This window comes from Arachis ipaensis, chromosome B4 (assembly GCF_059453495.1).
Source record: "Arachis ipaensis isolate K30076 ecotype BB chromosome B4, ASM5945349v1, whole genome shotgun sequence".
NCBI classification, from domain to species: domain Eukaryota; kingdom Viridiplantae; phylum Streptophyta; class Magnoliopsida; order Fabales; family Fabaceae; genus Arachis; species Arachis ipaensis.
The window spans coordinates 75451389-75467600 of record NC_142439.1 but is presented as its reverse complement, the minus strand read 5'-3'; the positions used below and the strand labels follow the sequence as shown (position 1 = coordinate 75467600).

The 16212-nt window shown below is 38.7% G+C and overlaps 1 protein-coding gene across 1 annotated transcript in view; it reads right to left on the bottom strand.

The window, feature by feature from the left end:
* The window catches only part of LOC148567978 (uncharacterized), a 53733-nt gene extending 41897 nt beyond the window's left edge, over positions 1-11836 (bottom strand). Inside the window, exon 1 of the mRNA XM_088483461.1 lies at positions 11636-11836. Within this exon, the coding sequence (XP_088339587.1) occupies positions 11636-11836 (201 nt within the window). The remainder of the gene's footprint in view (positions 1-11635) is intronic.
* Positions 11837-16212: the final 4376 nt, after the last annotated feature.

The window sequence follows — 16212 nt, the reverse complement described above, 5'->3', positions numbered from 1 at the left end:
AAGAATTGAGGAAATTCTGTCTCAATCTCACCTTGAGATCTCTCTGTCTCACTTTACTGCAACTTTTGGAATTTGCATTTGGTTTTGCTTCTTCTACTGCTTGATCTTTAAATTCTCTTGCAATTGATTTCTGGATTGGATCTAGGAAGGCATTGAGATCTAGACTTGGTTATCTAGTCTCTTGGGTCCTGAGATCTGAAATTCCCTTTTTATTTCTCTGTTGAACGCTTCTTCAAGCGATTTACATTTTCTGTTTGAGATCTATTGCAATTAAATCCATCTTTTACTTCCGTGCTTGTTGCAATTTTACTTTTCCTTGTTTAAATTCTGCAAATCCACTTCCTAATTCCCTTTACAATTCAAGCCATTTACATTTCTTGTACTTTAAGATTCTGTAATTTACATTTCTTGCGTTCTAAGTTTCTGCCATTTAATTTCTTGTTCTTTAAGATTCAGTACTTTATTTTCTGTTCTCTTTAATTTCATGCAATTTACCCATTCCCTTTACTTTCCATGCAATTTAAAGTCTATTAATCACAAATCACTCAACCAAATCTTGATTCGCTTGACTAAATCAACCACTAAACAAAAATTGCTCAATCCTTCAATCCCTGTGGGATCGACCTCACTCCCGTGAGTTTTTATTACTTGATGCGACCCGGTGCACTTGCCGGTTAGATTTGTGTGTTTGGAATTCATTTTCCGAAAATACACATCAAGTTTTTGGCGCCGTTGCCGGGGATTGAAATAGATTGACAATGATTAAGTGAGGTGGTAATCTAGATTAAGCATTTTCTTTTATTTTTGGACTAACACACTAACTGTTTGAAATTTTGCTTAAGCTAACCAAACTTCATTCTGGCAACAGATCGAAGTGTTACTGGTGGTGTTTCTTTTGTTTTGTTTGTATGTCAGGTACAGGGAGAACCACTCCTATTTTATCTGAAACTGACCAGAGAACTCTTAGAAGGCTAAGAAGAGCTGAAAGAGGGAAAAATATTGTTGGAGAGGAAGAACCTGAGGAAGAATATCACGAGATGGAAGGAGATCCATCTAATCCAGGAGGAGGGGTTAACAATAACCCACAGCAGAGGAGAGTATTAGCCTCCTATACCTTTGCAAATGCTAGACATTGTGGAAGCAGCATTCTCACCCCTAATGTCAATGCAAATAACTTTGAACTGAAGCCACAACTCATTACATTGGTCCAAAACAATTGCTCGTTTGGGGGAGGACCATTGGAGGATCCAAATCAACATCTATCTACCTTCTTAAGGATTTGTGACACTGTCAAGTCCAATGGCGTGAATCCTGAAACTTACAAGCTTCTACTGTTCTCGTTCTCATTAAGGGACAAGGCCGCACAATGGCTTGAAACTTTTCCCCAAGGAAGCATCACTAGTAGGGATGACTTGGTGATTAAATTTCTAGCCAAATTCTATCCACCTCAAAGAGTTATCAGGCTGAAGACTGAGGTGCAAACATTCACGCAATTGGATGCTGAAAATCTGTATGAAGCATGGGAGAGATACAAGGCTCTGCTGAGGAAATGTCCACCAGAAATGTTCACTGAGTGGGACAAGCTACAGAACTTCTATGAAGGACTCACTCTAAAGGCTCAAAAATCACTTGACCACTCAGCTGGAGGATCATTGCAACTGATGAAAACAGCAGAAGAAGCTCAAGATCTTATTGACATGGTGGCCAACAATCAATATTTCTTTGCTCATCAAAGAAATTGCCAACCATCACAAAGGAGAGGAGTAATGGAGCTAGAAGGAGTGGACTCAATCTTGGCTCAAAACAAGATGATGCAGCAGCAAATTCAACAACAATTTGAGCAAATGGCCAAGAGGATTGATAGCCTCCAAGTTGCAGCAGTTAACACAAGCCAACCATCATCCACATGGGGGCAAAATGAAGAAACTCAAGAGGAGCAGCAGCAAGAACAAGTCCAGTACATGCACAACCAAAGACCAAATGAAGTGTATGGTGATATACAATCCATCCTGGAAGAACCACCCAAGCCTCAGATGGGGAGATAATCACACCCAAAACCAACAACCATGGCAGAGGAACTCAAACCAAAACACTTCAAGAAACAACCAAAACCACAACCAGCAGCAAACTAACCAAAATCCCTACAGAAAACCTCAAAACAACTACCCCAACCCCAACCATTACCAATCTAATAACCAACCCACCAACCAAAATGCCTACCATCCACCATCAACATCTCACAACCCACCACAAGCATCACCTGAATCTCAAAGACTCACCAACTTGGAAACCTTGAAAGACAAAATGTGGAAACACCAAGAAATGACAACCAAGAATCATGAAGCCTCCATGAAGAGCCTAGAGAGGCAAATTGGGCAAATCTCCAAACAGATTTTTGTTGAGAGACCTTCAAGCTCACTGCCGAGTGACACAATCCCAAATCCTAAGGAAGAATTCAAGGCAATACAATTAAGGAGTGGGAGAACATTGATGAGGAACAATGACACTACAAAGAAGCAAGTAGAGAGCAGCAAAAGACCAATAGAAGAGGAACAGCCAACACACACAGAGGAAGCCAATGATGATGATGCAATGGCAAGCAAGCAAGCTTCAAAGCAAACTCAAGTAAAGGAGGAACAATCAAAAATTCCAAAAAAAGGAATGAAGCAGTTGAAGAGCCAATCAAGAATCAAAAGCAACAAGCAGAGAAGACCTTTGTACCTCCACTGCCATATCCCCAGAGATTCAACAAGGAGGCAAAGGACCAACAATTTCACAAGTTCCTTAAGACTTTCAAGAAGTTGGAGATAAATATTCCCTTGGCTGAGGCACTGGAGCAGATGCCCCTATATGCCAAGTTCATGAAGGAGCTTATCAACAAGAAAATAAGTTGGAATGAGAAAGAGACCATACTGCTCACCGAAGAATGTAGGGCTTTGATTCAAAAAGGGCTTCCTCCTAAGCTTGAAGACCCTGGGAGCTTTTTGCTGCCTTGCACCGTTGGGGAATTAACCATCACTAAGGCAATGTGCGATCTAGGAGCAAGTATTAACTTAATTCCCGCCTCTTTGGTGAAAAAGCTGCGTATAGAGGAAGTTAAACCGGTACAGATGTCTCTAGAGCTGGTAGATAAGTCAATGGTATACTCCAGGGGTGTAATTGAAAATCTTCTAGTCAAGGTGGATAAATTTATATACCCTGCAGATTTTGTGGTTCTAGATTCAGATGAGGATGAAAGTGACTCCATCATACTTGGGAGACCGTTCTTGGCCACTGCCAGGGCTATCATAGACGTAAAGCAAGGAGAATTAACTCTCAGAATGAATGATAAGAGTGTCACTCTGAAAGTATTACCAGAAGCGCAATTCAGTGATGAGAAAAAAGACTATATGGAACTCGACAAGGAAGAATCACAGTTAAAGGAAGAAAGTAACAAGGTGATTCACAACAACATCCCAAGGCAAAAGATTGTGCAGAAGGATGAAGAAGTTCAAGAGGATATTGGAATATTAGCCACTAAGAAGAGAGATCTCCAAAGTAAGCCTACGGCCAGAGAAGAAAGATCAACAAAAGAAAGGAAGAAACACAGAAACAAAACAAAAAGAGGTTGGAAGAACAGAAAGATTCCAACAGAAGGGCTTTCCAAAGGTGATAAAGTGCAATTGATTTATCAACAACTAGGAGCAAGCCAACAGACTGATGATTACTACACTGTCAGCAATATACTCTCATTAGAGCATGCTGAAATTGAACACCAAGGAACAAAGAGGAGGATCGCAGTCACGGGAGACAAGTTGAGGCACTACAATCATCAACCACCATAAAAGAAAGCCCCAATGTCAAGCTAGTGACATTAAAAGAGCGCTTGTTGGGAGGCAACCCAACCTGAGGTAGTTTTCTTTTCATAACCTTTTCAATAAAAATGTTGAATAATTGATATGCATTGCAAGGATTCTAAGTTTGGTGTTCCACCAAAACCTCATCTAAAAGCACATTCTAACTTCCTGCATAATGCTAGCTCCAAGCAATCAAACAGATTATTCAACCACTTAACTGCTCTTTAGTCTTAACTCCATAACCTTTAGCAAGGACACAAGATTTTGCATAGAGTTAACCTGTTGTATCAAGAGAAGTGGCAAGGAATTAAGTTTGGTGTTCCCACACCAAATTAAATCCAAAAGCCACACTCAATTCATGCATACTAACCAGTCACCTAAGGGCTTGAGAAGCAAGCAACTTTTGAGAATTATGCAGGGAATTCACCACCATTTGAAGATACTATGCATCATAACTCAAAAGGGCACAGCAGAAAGAAGGACAAAGAAACTGCAAATCAATAGGTTGTATCTATACTTAACTCTTGCTATTGACAAATGCTTTGACTTGTGTCTTGCTAAAGTGTTCATCTAGTACAAGTAGAATCACTCTTAAAATAAGTAAGCTAGTCTAAGTGTGTGCTTGTGTGTTTACTTTCACTTAACAAAAAGCATGCTTTGTCCCCTGCATTCTTAATTCAATAAAAGAAATATTTGAATGTGAAGTGAGATAGTTCTCTGTTAGATAGAAGTACAATAAAAGTAAGTGGTGGTATGTATGTGTGATTGTATGATAGCTCACTTTTAGTGAATAAGAGAACTAGGATGTCTCCTTCTAAGTAGAAAGTGGCCTACTGTCTATGAATCTCAATCAAATAAAAGTCCTTGGTTAAAAAGAAAAAAAAACAAACAGAGAAAAGAAAAAGCCAAAAATGGGCAATAGAATAAAAGAAAAAAAGAAACAAAGCTAGACACCAATAGCTTGAACCTTAGAATATATGCCTGTGGTGTCTTTGTACTAGGATCTGCTTGGATTATTAAGTTCTTTGGAGTGCATCAACACTTGGTGACTTGGGTTAACTAACCCGGGATCATCAGCTGAAAGTCCACTATCAAGAGCAACCTAACTACAAGGCATTTAGTAACCCAAAGAGGTGCTGGGCATCAATGTTTTAAGAAGGAATGTGAGCCAAGTGTCTATAGTGAATAATGTGTCAAGTATAAAGAAAGAAAAGAACTTGTTACACATGACACTGAACTAAAGCTTTTAGAAAAAAAAATAATAATAGTCAAGGACAAAGGAATAATGAGAGGTCATAGCAGTGTGTTGCTTGATGCTTGAAGGAGACTTTCTAGGCCTAAAAGTCAATAATAAGTGAGTGTTTACATATCCACAGCAAACCCCATGAACTACCAATAATACTCTGCTAGCATGAATATCCTCTTCCATTTCATTCTTTCTTCTCAATAATTCTTTTCATGCTTGGGGACAAGCAAGCTTTAAGTTTGGTGTTGTGATGACGAGTCATCTTAGCCTAGTTTCACTAGCCTTTTTCTTTTGTTTTCGATTGATTTATGCACTTTCTTGAGCCATAAGCAAGCCAATTGGGTAGATTTCCATGTTTCCTTTGATTCAATCAACCATGTATGAATTAATGCAATTTCATGAGATTTTATGCTATAATTGTCATATATTTTGAAAGAATAACAAACTCATGATTTTAAGCAAAGCTTTGATGTGTTTGGTTGATTGATGATAGGTGAAAAGAGTTTTGAAGAAGGTTGAAGAAAGAAGGAATGGCTAGGAGCAAGAGAGAACAAAAAGTTTGAGCAAAAGTTTGCCTCAAACTTTAGCTCAAACTTTTAAAAGAGTTGAAAACACTCCAGAGGAAAAAAAGCTTGAGCAAAAGTTTGACCTCAAACTTTAGCTCAAACTTTTCGGAAAAAAGCTTGAGCAAAAGTTTGACCTCAAACTTTAGCTCAAACTTTTGGGAGAAAAGCTTGAGCCAACGTTTGCCTCAAACTTTTTGGCAAACGTTGGCATCACAAAATCAATACCCTGGAGGAAAAAGCTTGCGCCAACGTTTGAGGTCAAACTTTTGCTCAAACGTTGGCGCAACACACATTTACAAGGGGGCCAACGTTTGAGCAAAAGTTTGACCTCAAACTTTGGCTCAAACGTTGGTAGCAGCAAGGTGAAGCCATCTGGTATAAAAAGTTTGAGTAAAAGTTTGACCTCAAACTTTTACTCAAACTTTTACTCAAGCTTTTATGTTTTTCAACCCGGTTCACAATGGATCTTTCTCCAACTCCAAGAGCAATCAACCAAGGCCTTTATCAACCCAATTCCATCAAGAACAAAGGCCCAATTCAAGGCTTGAAGACCATTTGAAGAAAGTGTATAAATAGCTTAGGATTTAAGTTCTCAGGGGAGTTTTTTTGGAGAACTTTCCGTTTTAGTTTTGCTGAGAGCTTTTGGTTTTGGAATTTTTTGAGTTTATGAGTTTCGGAGAGGAGAATTGAATTCTCTTCTTCTTAGTTTTCTTGTTTTCAATTTGAATTACATTTGTCTTGGATCTTGGGTTGAAGAATTGAGGAAATTCTGTCTCAATCTCACCTTGAGATCTCTCTGTCTCACTTTACTGCAACTTTTGGAATTTGCATTTGGTTTTGCTTCTTCTACTGCTTGATCTTTAAATTCTCTTGCAATTGATTTCTGGATTGGATCTAGGAAGGCATTGAGATCTAGACTTGGTTATCTAGTCTCTTGGGTCCTGAGATCTGAAATTCCCTTTTTATTTCTCTGTTGAACGCTTCTTCAAGCGATTTACATTTTCTGTTTGAGATCTATTGCAATTAAATCCATCTTTTACTTCCCTGCTTGTTGCAATTTTACTTTTCCTTGTTTAAATTTTGCAAATCCACTTCCTAATTCCCTTTACAATTCAAGCCATTTACATTTCTTGCACTTTAAGATTCTGCAATTTACATTTCTTGCGTTCTAAGTTTCTGCCATTTAATTTCTTGTTCTTTAAGATTCAGTACTTTATTTTCTGTTCTCTTTAATTTCATGCAATTTACCCATTCCCTTTACTTTCCATGCAATTTAAAGTCTGTTAATCACAAATCACTCAACCAAATCTTGATTCGCTTGACTAAAGCAACCACTAAACTAAAATTGCTCAATCCTTCAATCCCTGTGGGATCGACCTCACTCCCGTGAGTTTTTATTACTTGATGCGACCCGGTGCACTTGCCGGTTAGATTTGTGTGTTTGGAATTCATTTTCCGAAAATACACATCACCTGACAAACACTTCCGTTCTACATGCAAACAAGCTAGAATGAGTATCTCTTAGATATCTAATACAGAGGACCGAGTCCGAGATATTAGAATCTTGGTGGTATAAGTTAGAACCCATGGATGGCCATTCCTGAGACCCGGAAAGTCTAAACCTTGTCTGTGGTATTCCGAGTAGGATCTGGGAAGGGATGGCTGTGACAAATTTCAAACTCGCGAGTGCTGGGCATATTGACAGACGCAAAAGGAGGCTGAATCCTATTCCAGTATGATCGAGAGCCTCAGATGATTAGTCGTGCTATGACAGAACATTTGGACCTTTTTCTCAGAGAGGATGGGATGTAGCCATTGACAACGGTGATGCCCTATATAAATCTTGCCATGGAAAGGAGTAGGACTGGTTGGATAAAGACAGCAGAAAAGCAGAGGTTCAGAGGAACGAAAGCATCTCTATACGCTTATCTGAAATTCTCACCAATGAATTACATAAGTATTTCTATCTTTATTTTCTGTTTATTTACTATTATTATTCGAAAACTCCATAACCATTTAATATTCGCCTGACTGAGATTTACAAGATGACCATAGCTTGCTTCATACCAACAATCTCCGTGGGATCGACCCTTACTCACGTAAGGTTTTATTACTTGGACAACCCAGTGCACTTGCTGGTTAGTTGTATCGAAGTTGTGATAAATTATGAAGTAAGATTAGAGCACCAAGTTTTTGGAGCCATTAATAGGGATCACAATTTCGTGCCCCAGAGAGGCACAGTGTTCGCGCAGTGCACACGCAACTCTCAGGTTTTTAGCTTGGGGGTGGAATTTTTCAATCCACGCGTACGCGTGCCTGACGCGTACGCATGGATGGTCGAAAACGCTTGATGCACGCCTACGTGTGGGGTACGCGTACGCGTGGATGGTGCTATGTTTTTCAAAATTTTTCATGTTTTTGCACCAAACCAATCAGTCCAACCTCCGAACAGCTACCGAAACACCATAAAACCTTATTTAACCTACCAAACTACCAACTAAACTCAACAAATAAATAAAACATGAAATTAAACTAACTACCAATATGTACAAAAGAAAAAATGAAAAGATTTTACCATGGTGGGTTGTCTCCCACCTAGCACTTTTGTTTATTATTCTTAAATTGGACTTATGGGGAGCTCCTCTCAAGGTGGCTTGTGCTTGAAGGTATCTTTGAACATCCACCAATGCTTGGTCCTCCATTGTGCCCCAAGATTCCTTATTTGTTACACTAAATCTTGATGGAGTTCTTCACAAGCTTGGGGCTCCCAAAATTGATTCTCCTTCTGCGATCCGGGATCCCATACTTTATTTTCACACCCATCTTGAAGTTAATCATTATTAGCCCATGCGGGTGGCATGACTTTAGAATTCTCATTTAAGCAACCAAACATCCTCCTAAACCCAAGCAATCTAGCTCTATACCAACCCTTGCTATTAAGCTTTGAACATGTCACCATAACCATCTCCCTCTTGCTCTTAAAGCCACAAATATTTCTAAGTTGACCATCCGTCTTAAGCAAACCATACTTAAGTGGGATAATGAAGCTTAGAGACAAGAGGTTTACCCACTTGAATGAGAGAATAGACGGTGGTGGCTTGGGGGAAGGCATCTCCAATATCCTTACAAGCTCTACTTGCTTGTAGTCTTCCTTGTCAACCTCCACCTCTTCATGTACTACTTCCATTTCAATCCTTTGTTCAACAATTTCGTCTAACTCTTCTCCATCACTCAAATCATAAATGGAAGGTTGAGAGAAATCTACCTCCACATTGCTTTCTATCTCATTGGGAGAAGGTTCTTCAAGTTCAAAGGATTCACCACCAAGAAGATTGGATGCGTGATCTTCATCTCCAAGGGAACTCTATTTTTGCTCCATTCCTTCCAAGTCTTCATTCAAGAATTTTTTTGGAGGTTGTGCACTCTCCTCCTCAACATCAAATTCAATCTTCTTATAGGAATTCTCTATGATTTTAGCTTCCCATGGAGGTTTCGCATCTCCTAGGTCTTCAACCACTTCTTCCTTTTCTTCAATGATCATAGGCTCCTCCAATTGTTCTAACACTACATAGTATTCCTCCTTCTCCACCGGAGTTTCCAATCTCTCCTTCATGCTATGCTCTTCAATTGATTCTCCACATGTGACCATGGGAGTGCTTTGAGTACTCAAGTATTGGGAGGCTAATTGGCTTACTACCTCAGTCAAGGTAGCTACAAATTCTAGTGTCTCCCTTTGCATTTCTCCTTATCCTTGAAGTATAAGGCCAAGGGTTTCATCCATTGAGGATTGGGGTGGATAAGAGGGTTCATTGTCTTGGAGAAAGGGTTCATAGTAGGAAGGTGGTTCTTCTTGGTAAGGGTATGGTGGTGTATATTGAGGTGGTTCTTGGGAGTATTGATATTAGAATGGTGGTTCCATGTATGGCCCATATGGCTCAAAAGGTGGTTGGTATGGTGGATATGGGTCAAGGTCATATGGCGGTGGTTGATGAAAAGGGGCTTGTGAGTGTGGTTGAGGATTATATTGAGGATATGGCTCATAGGCATATGGTGGTGGTTCTTGAAAGTCACAAGGAGATTCACCATAGCCATCGGATTGATATGCATTAAAGAATGGCTCTTGTCCATAGTCTATTGGTGGAGGTTGTTGCCATGAAGATTGATCATATGCATATGGCTCCTCCCACCTTTGATTGTCCCATCCTTGATGCACATCCTCATTGTAGTCCTCATTTCCTATAACATAGTTAGAACCAAACTCATAGCTAAAGTGAGAATTCATAATGGAAAGAGAAAATAAGAAACAAAAGCTAATAATAAATAATGAAACAAAGTCCTAAAGCTAGCAAAAACTAACAAGCACTCCAAAAATCAAGCTATTCACAATATTCACATATATACAATAACTAATAACACAACACCATTGCAACTCCCCGGTAACGGCGCTATTTTGATGACTGGAATTTTGATGGTAAAGAATTCACAAATGAAATCTCGTTGCAATATAGTTTCTAAACCAACAATAATCATTTCATACAAATATTTGTTTGTCACAAGTAACGAACCCCTAAATTAATAACCAAATTATTCAAACCTCGGGTCGTTCTCCCTAGGAATTACGATAAAGTGTCTTGTTATTGGCCATGAGGTATGTTTTGGGGTTTTTAAGATAAGAGACATGAAATGTAAATGGCAATGAAAATAAACTAACAACTAACAAAGCTCTTTACAAGGTATGAGAACTAAAAGTCCTATCCTAGTTATCCTCCTCAATTGTAATGAGAATTGTCCATTGCTCCCACTTAGTTAACCTCTAACCATGGAGAAAAGTCAAGTGGATGAATTAACTTGAGTCCACAAGTCCTAGCCAACTCCAAAAGGAAAGACTAGCTTTAGTGGCATTTAAATCAATTAGCAACTTCTAATTATCAATCAACAAAGGAATTAGATAACTCAAGAGTCACTAATCACTCTACCTAGGCCAAGAGAAGCAAAATCTATACTAAAATCCAACCAAGCATTTTATCAAACACATGGAAGGCATAAAAGGAAAGTAAAAGGAATTAAACAATTCAACAATAAAGGAACATGAATCATAAATTGCATTAAAAGAGAAATAGAAGAAACAAAAGTGCATCAACATAAAAGTAGAGAATTACAAGAATTAAATGCTAAACTAGAGAAAGGAGATGTAAAAGAAGAATTACAAAAGGAAAAGTGAATCAAAGCATGAAATTAACCTAGATCTAAGAAATTCTAATCTAGATCTAACCTAATCCTAATTCTAGAGAGAAGTGAGAGCTTCTCCCTCTAAAACTAACTTTCCCTCCAAAAGTAAACTAAACTAAACTAATGTGACTAGACATATGATTCCCCTTCATTCCTTGGGTTAAATAGCATTAGAAGTGAGTTGGATTTGGGCCTGGGAAGCCCAGAATTCGCCCCCAGTGGATTCACTTTAAGTGAGTTACGTGCGAAAACCGACGCGTACTCGCACGTCACGCGTACGCGTCGCTTGACAAACTTCCATCCATGCGTACGCGTCATGTGCACATACGCGTCGCCTTGCGACCTCATCGTTTCACGCGTGCGCGTCTGTTGTGTGTGCGCGTCGTTGATCTCATCCCAAATCCTTGTTTTTCTATGATTACTCCACCTTGCATGCTTTTCTCTTCATTCCTTTGATCCATTCCTAGCCTTTTCAACCTAAAATCACTAACACACACATCAAGGCATCTAGTGGAATCAAAGGTGAGTTAAGATCAACCAATTAAGGATCTAAAAAGCATGTTTTCACACTTAAGCAGAAATTAGGAGACAATCATGAAACCATGCTATTTCATTGAATAAATGTGGGTAAAAGGTGATAAAATCCCCTAAAATCAATACAAGATAAACCCTACAAATGGGTTTATCAATAAGTGGAGAAAACAACCCCAAGAAGATTGCATTATTTTGTCATGTATCCATCAACATTCTAAGCTTACCTTCCACATAGGGCAACGTAGAAACCATCTATCAAGGTTGCTACTTGTCTTCGACTTCAATAGAACCACTGGAAGGGGACAAAAGCAATACCCATCGTAGGTTTTACTCATAATTCCAGAACCACCATCCACGTCGAAGGCTTGAATCAATGAGTGCTTTCTCATGGTTGCAGCTTTTCTACGAGCCCTAGTTGCTTGCATCTTCCAGATTTGGATCCTATACTATGAGTGAACGAAGAGAGCAAAATTGGGTTTTAGGGCAAAATTAAATTGGGGCAAATTCCTAAATTGAATTAGGTTAATTTCCATGTAGGCTAATGATATTTTTAATTATAAATTCCAACTCAAAATAAAATTCTCTTGTCAGCAAAAACCGGTGTACACATAAGCATCGTACTCACTGGAACTATGGTCCGGCAAGCACGGGGACACGCTTGGCAAAATTTTTAAAACATTCAGGTACCATTTTGTCAATAACAATAGTCAGGTACCAAAATGTCGTTGTTTGAATCTTTCGGGTACCGATTTGGTCGTTACCTCTTTATTTAATTATTGATGCGGAATTCAATTACCACAAACTAATTAGCAAGTGTATCGGGTCGTACCAAATAATACTTCAAGTGAGTGAAGGTCGATCCCACAAGGATTGATGGACTGAGCAACAATAGCCGAATGAATCACTTAGTCAGGCAAGCAGAAAAAGATGTTTGGTGGTCCAAAAGCATCAAACATTAATTCAAATGTTCGGAAAGCAAACAGTAAATGGGTTGTGAGAAATATGAGAGAGAAACAGTTAAGATTTCAGAGATGTTTATTTTTTTGGATTTATATTTATTACCAACTATTTTAATCATGCAAGATTCATTTCATGACAAACTGTAATTGACTAAACCCTAATTCTTTAGAAATTTAGTCTCCTTTAACCTAATCAACCGCCAATTCCTTGGTCACTTAATATAAGTTAAAGTGTTAGGTTCAATTCTAGTTTATTAGCCACAAAAACCCTAATTATCCAAATATAAGAGGATTATATGTCACGTATCCCGTTAAGTCCAAGCAATTAGTGGTTTAGGAGGAATTTACCTTCAAGCTAGCATTCAAGTGAGATAACGTTTTCAAAATTCAACAAGAATTCATATAGAATGAGAGTTATTTTTCAATACACTCAAATTCATAGGATGAAAAATAAAAGTAATCCTTAAAATTAAATTAATACATTAATTAAAATAGAGTGGCAATAGTATCAATCTATAGAATAAACAGAGCTCCTAACCTTAACTAACGAGGTTTAGTTGCTCATGACTCAGAGAGAAAACTAGGGTTCGAAAAAGTCTAATAGTGCGGAATAAGGTCTACTGAGAAGAGAAGAGAGGAGCCAGCCTGAAGGGCTAAATCTTTTCCCTGTATATCTAACCTAATTTGATTTGAAAATAAAATAAACTAATAATTACCAAAGCCCAAAAGATTGTGTTTGGGAAAAAAAAGAACTAAAATAAAATAAAATAAAAGCCAAATCTAACTAAAGATGCTCTTTTGGGTGAGGTTGATCCGGGTCACTGGCGCTAAAAGCCAGATTCAGCGTTTAGTTCCCCAAGTGGCAGTAACTCTCAATTTGTTTATGACTTCTTGGCGCTAAATGTCAGGTTCAGCGTTTATCGCCCTATGAGGCAGAGAGCTCGAACACATTACGAGGCACCTGGCGATAAATGCCTAGGTTTGCGTTTAGCGCCAGCTTGGCAGATTCAAAATTCTTATCTTTCCTTGCATATGAACTCTGCCAAACCGATCCAAACTTCACCTAAAATAATTAAAACACTAAAGCGACTCAAAGTAGCATCCAAATAGGCTTCAACCACTAAAATTTAATTAAAACTCAATAAATTCATATCTAAAATAAATAGCAAATAAAGAAAAGATGCTCACGCATTACAACACCAAACTTGAACTGTTGCTTGCCCTCAAGCAACTAAAAAACAATATAGGACTGAGAAGAGAAATTACCCAAGACTTGAGTGTTCATTTAAGCTCCTATTCGTTTACTGAGTGGGGTTGATGAGACTATGATCATGAATAGGCTCGGCATCTCACTATCCTTTGAAGCTCAGAGATGCTAATGTCCATTAGAACTAGAACTCGGATAATATTATGAATTCTTTTCCTTTTTAACCTTTGATTAATTCTTGAACACAACTTTTTCTCATCTTTTCCTTGGTGCTTTGCACCTTGAGCCTAGTGGTGCACGGAATCGTGATCACATCACTTTTATTCACAACTCCGATGCAACTAACCAGCAAGTGCACTGGGTCATCCAAGTAATACATTACGTGAGTAAGGGTCGATCCCACGGAGATTATCGGCATGAAGCAAGCTATGGTCATCTTGTAAATCTCAGTCAGGCGGATTAAATTGGTTATGAGGTTTTGATAATTAAAATATAAATAAAACATAAAATAAGATAGAAATACTTATGTAATTCATTGGTAGGAATTTCAGATAAGCGTATAGAGATGCTTTGTTGCTTCTGAACCTCTGCTTTCCTACTGCCTTCTTCCAACCATGTGTTATCTCCTTCCATGGCAAGCTGTATGATCCTCTCGGATGAAAACAAATCTATATGCGTTGTCACCGCACGGCTAATCATCTGTCAGTTCCCGCTAGCGTCGGAATAGCACCTTCGTCCTTTTGCGCACTGTCACTTGCGCCCAACATTTGCAGGTTTGAAGCTCTTTACAGTCATCCCTTCCCGGATCCTACTCGGAATACCACATACAAGGTTTAGACTTTCCGGATCCCAGGAATGCTGCCTTTATTCTAGCCTATACCACGAAGGTTTTGTTCTCAGATTCAGATGCTCTGTTGTTAGGAGAGATGATGTGAATCGTTGATGAGAGACCCAAGAGAATATACTCTGATTGTCATCCAATGACTACGTTGAACATCATGTAGACCACTTTGTGGTTGTCAGGCACGCGGATCTTGGCTAAGCGAGTAACGAAGATTGGGTGATTGTCACGGGTCACCCCTTCATTCTGACTTAACTGAATTAAGAACAAGAGTATATCTTGGAGAAGAAGTAGGCATGAATTGAATGAAAAACAATAGTACCTGCATTAATTCATGAAGAACAGCAGAGCTCCACACCTTAATCTATGGGGTGTAGAAACTCCACCGTTGAAAATACATAAGTGAAAATAGGGTAGCCATGGCCGAGTGGCCAGCCTCCCATGGAGGTCTCAAAGTGTAAAAGTTACATAATATGATCGAAAGATGGTCAAAAGACTAAAGACCTTTAAATAAATCTCTAAAAGTAGTTTTTATACTAAACTAGTAACTAGGGTTTACAGAAAATGAGTAACTAAGTGCAGATAGTGCAGAAATCCACTTCCAGGGCCCACTTGGTGTGTGCTTGGGCTGAGCATTGAAGCTTTTTCATGCTTAGGCTGTTTCTGGAGTTAAACGCAAGCTTTGGTGCCAGTTTGGGCGTTTAACTCCAATTCTGATGCCAGTTTCGGCGTTTTACGCAAGAAATTTTAGGCTGACTTTGAATGCCGGTTTGGGCCATGAAATCTCGAGCAAAATATTGCTGGAAAGCCCAGAATGTCTACTTTCCAAAGCAATTGGGAGCACGCCAATTGGGCTTCTGTAGCTCCAGAAAATCCACTTCGAGTACAGGGAGGTCAGAATCCAACAGCATCTGCAGTCCTTTTTCAGCCTTTGAATCAGATTTTTGCTCAGGTCCCTCAATTTCAGCCAAAAAATACCTAAAATCACAGAAAAATACACAAACTCATAGTAAAGTCCAGAAATTTAATTTTTGAATAAAATCTAATAAAAATATAATAAAAAATAACTAAAACATACTAAAAACTATGTAAAAACAATGCCAAAAAGGGTATAAATTATCCGCTCATCACAACACCGAACTTAAATTATTGCTTGTCCCCAAGAAACAAAAAATAAAGTAGGATAAAAAGAAGAGAATATACAATAAATTCTGAAAACATCTATAAAGATCAGTTTTAATTAGATGAGCGGGGCTAGTAGGTTTTTGCTTCTGAACAGTTTTGGCATCTCAATCTATCCTTTGAAGTTCAGAATGATTGGCATCTATAGGAACTCAGAATTCAGATAGTGTTAATGATTCTCCTAGTTCAGTATGTTGATTCTTGAACACAGTTACTTTATGAGTCTTGGGCGTGACCCTAAGCATTTTGTTTTCCAGTATAACCACCGGATACATAAATGCCACAGACACATAACTGGATGAACCTTTTCAGATTGTGACTCAGCTTTGCTAGAGTCCTCAGTTAGAGGTGTCCAGAGCTCTTAAGCACACTCTTTTTGCTTTGGACCACGACTTTAACCGCTCAGTCTCAAGCTTTTCACTTGACACCTTCATGCCACAAGCACATGGTTAGGGACAGCTTTGTTTAGCCGCTTCGACCAGGATTTTATTCCTTTGGGCACTCCTATCCATTAATGCTCAAAACCTTGGGTCCTTTTTACCCTTGCCTTTTGGTTTAAAGGGCTATTGACTTTTTGCTCTTGCCTTTTGTTTAAAGAGCTATTGGCTTTTT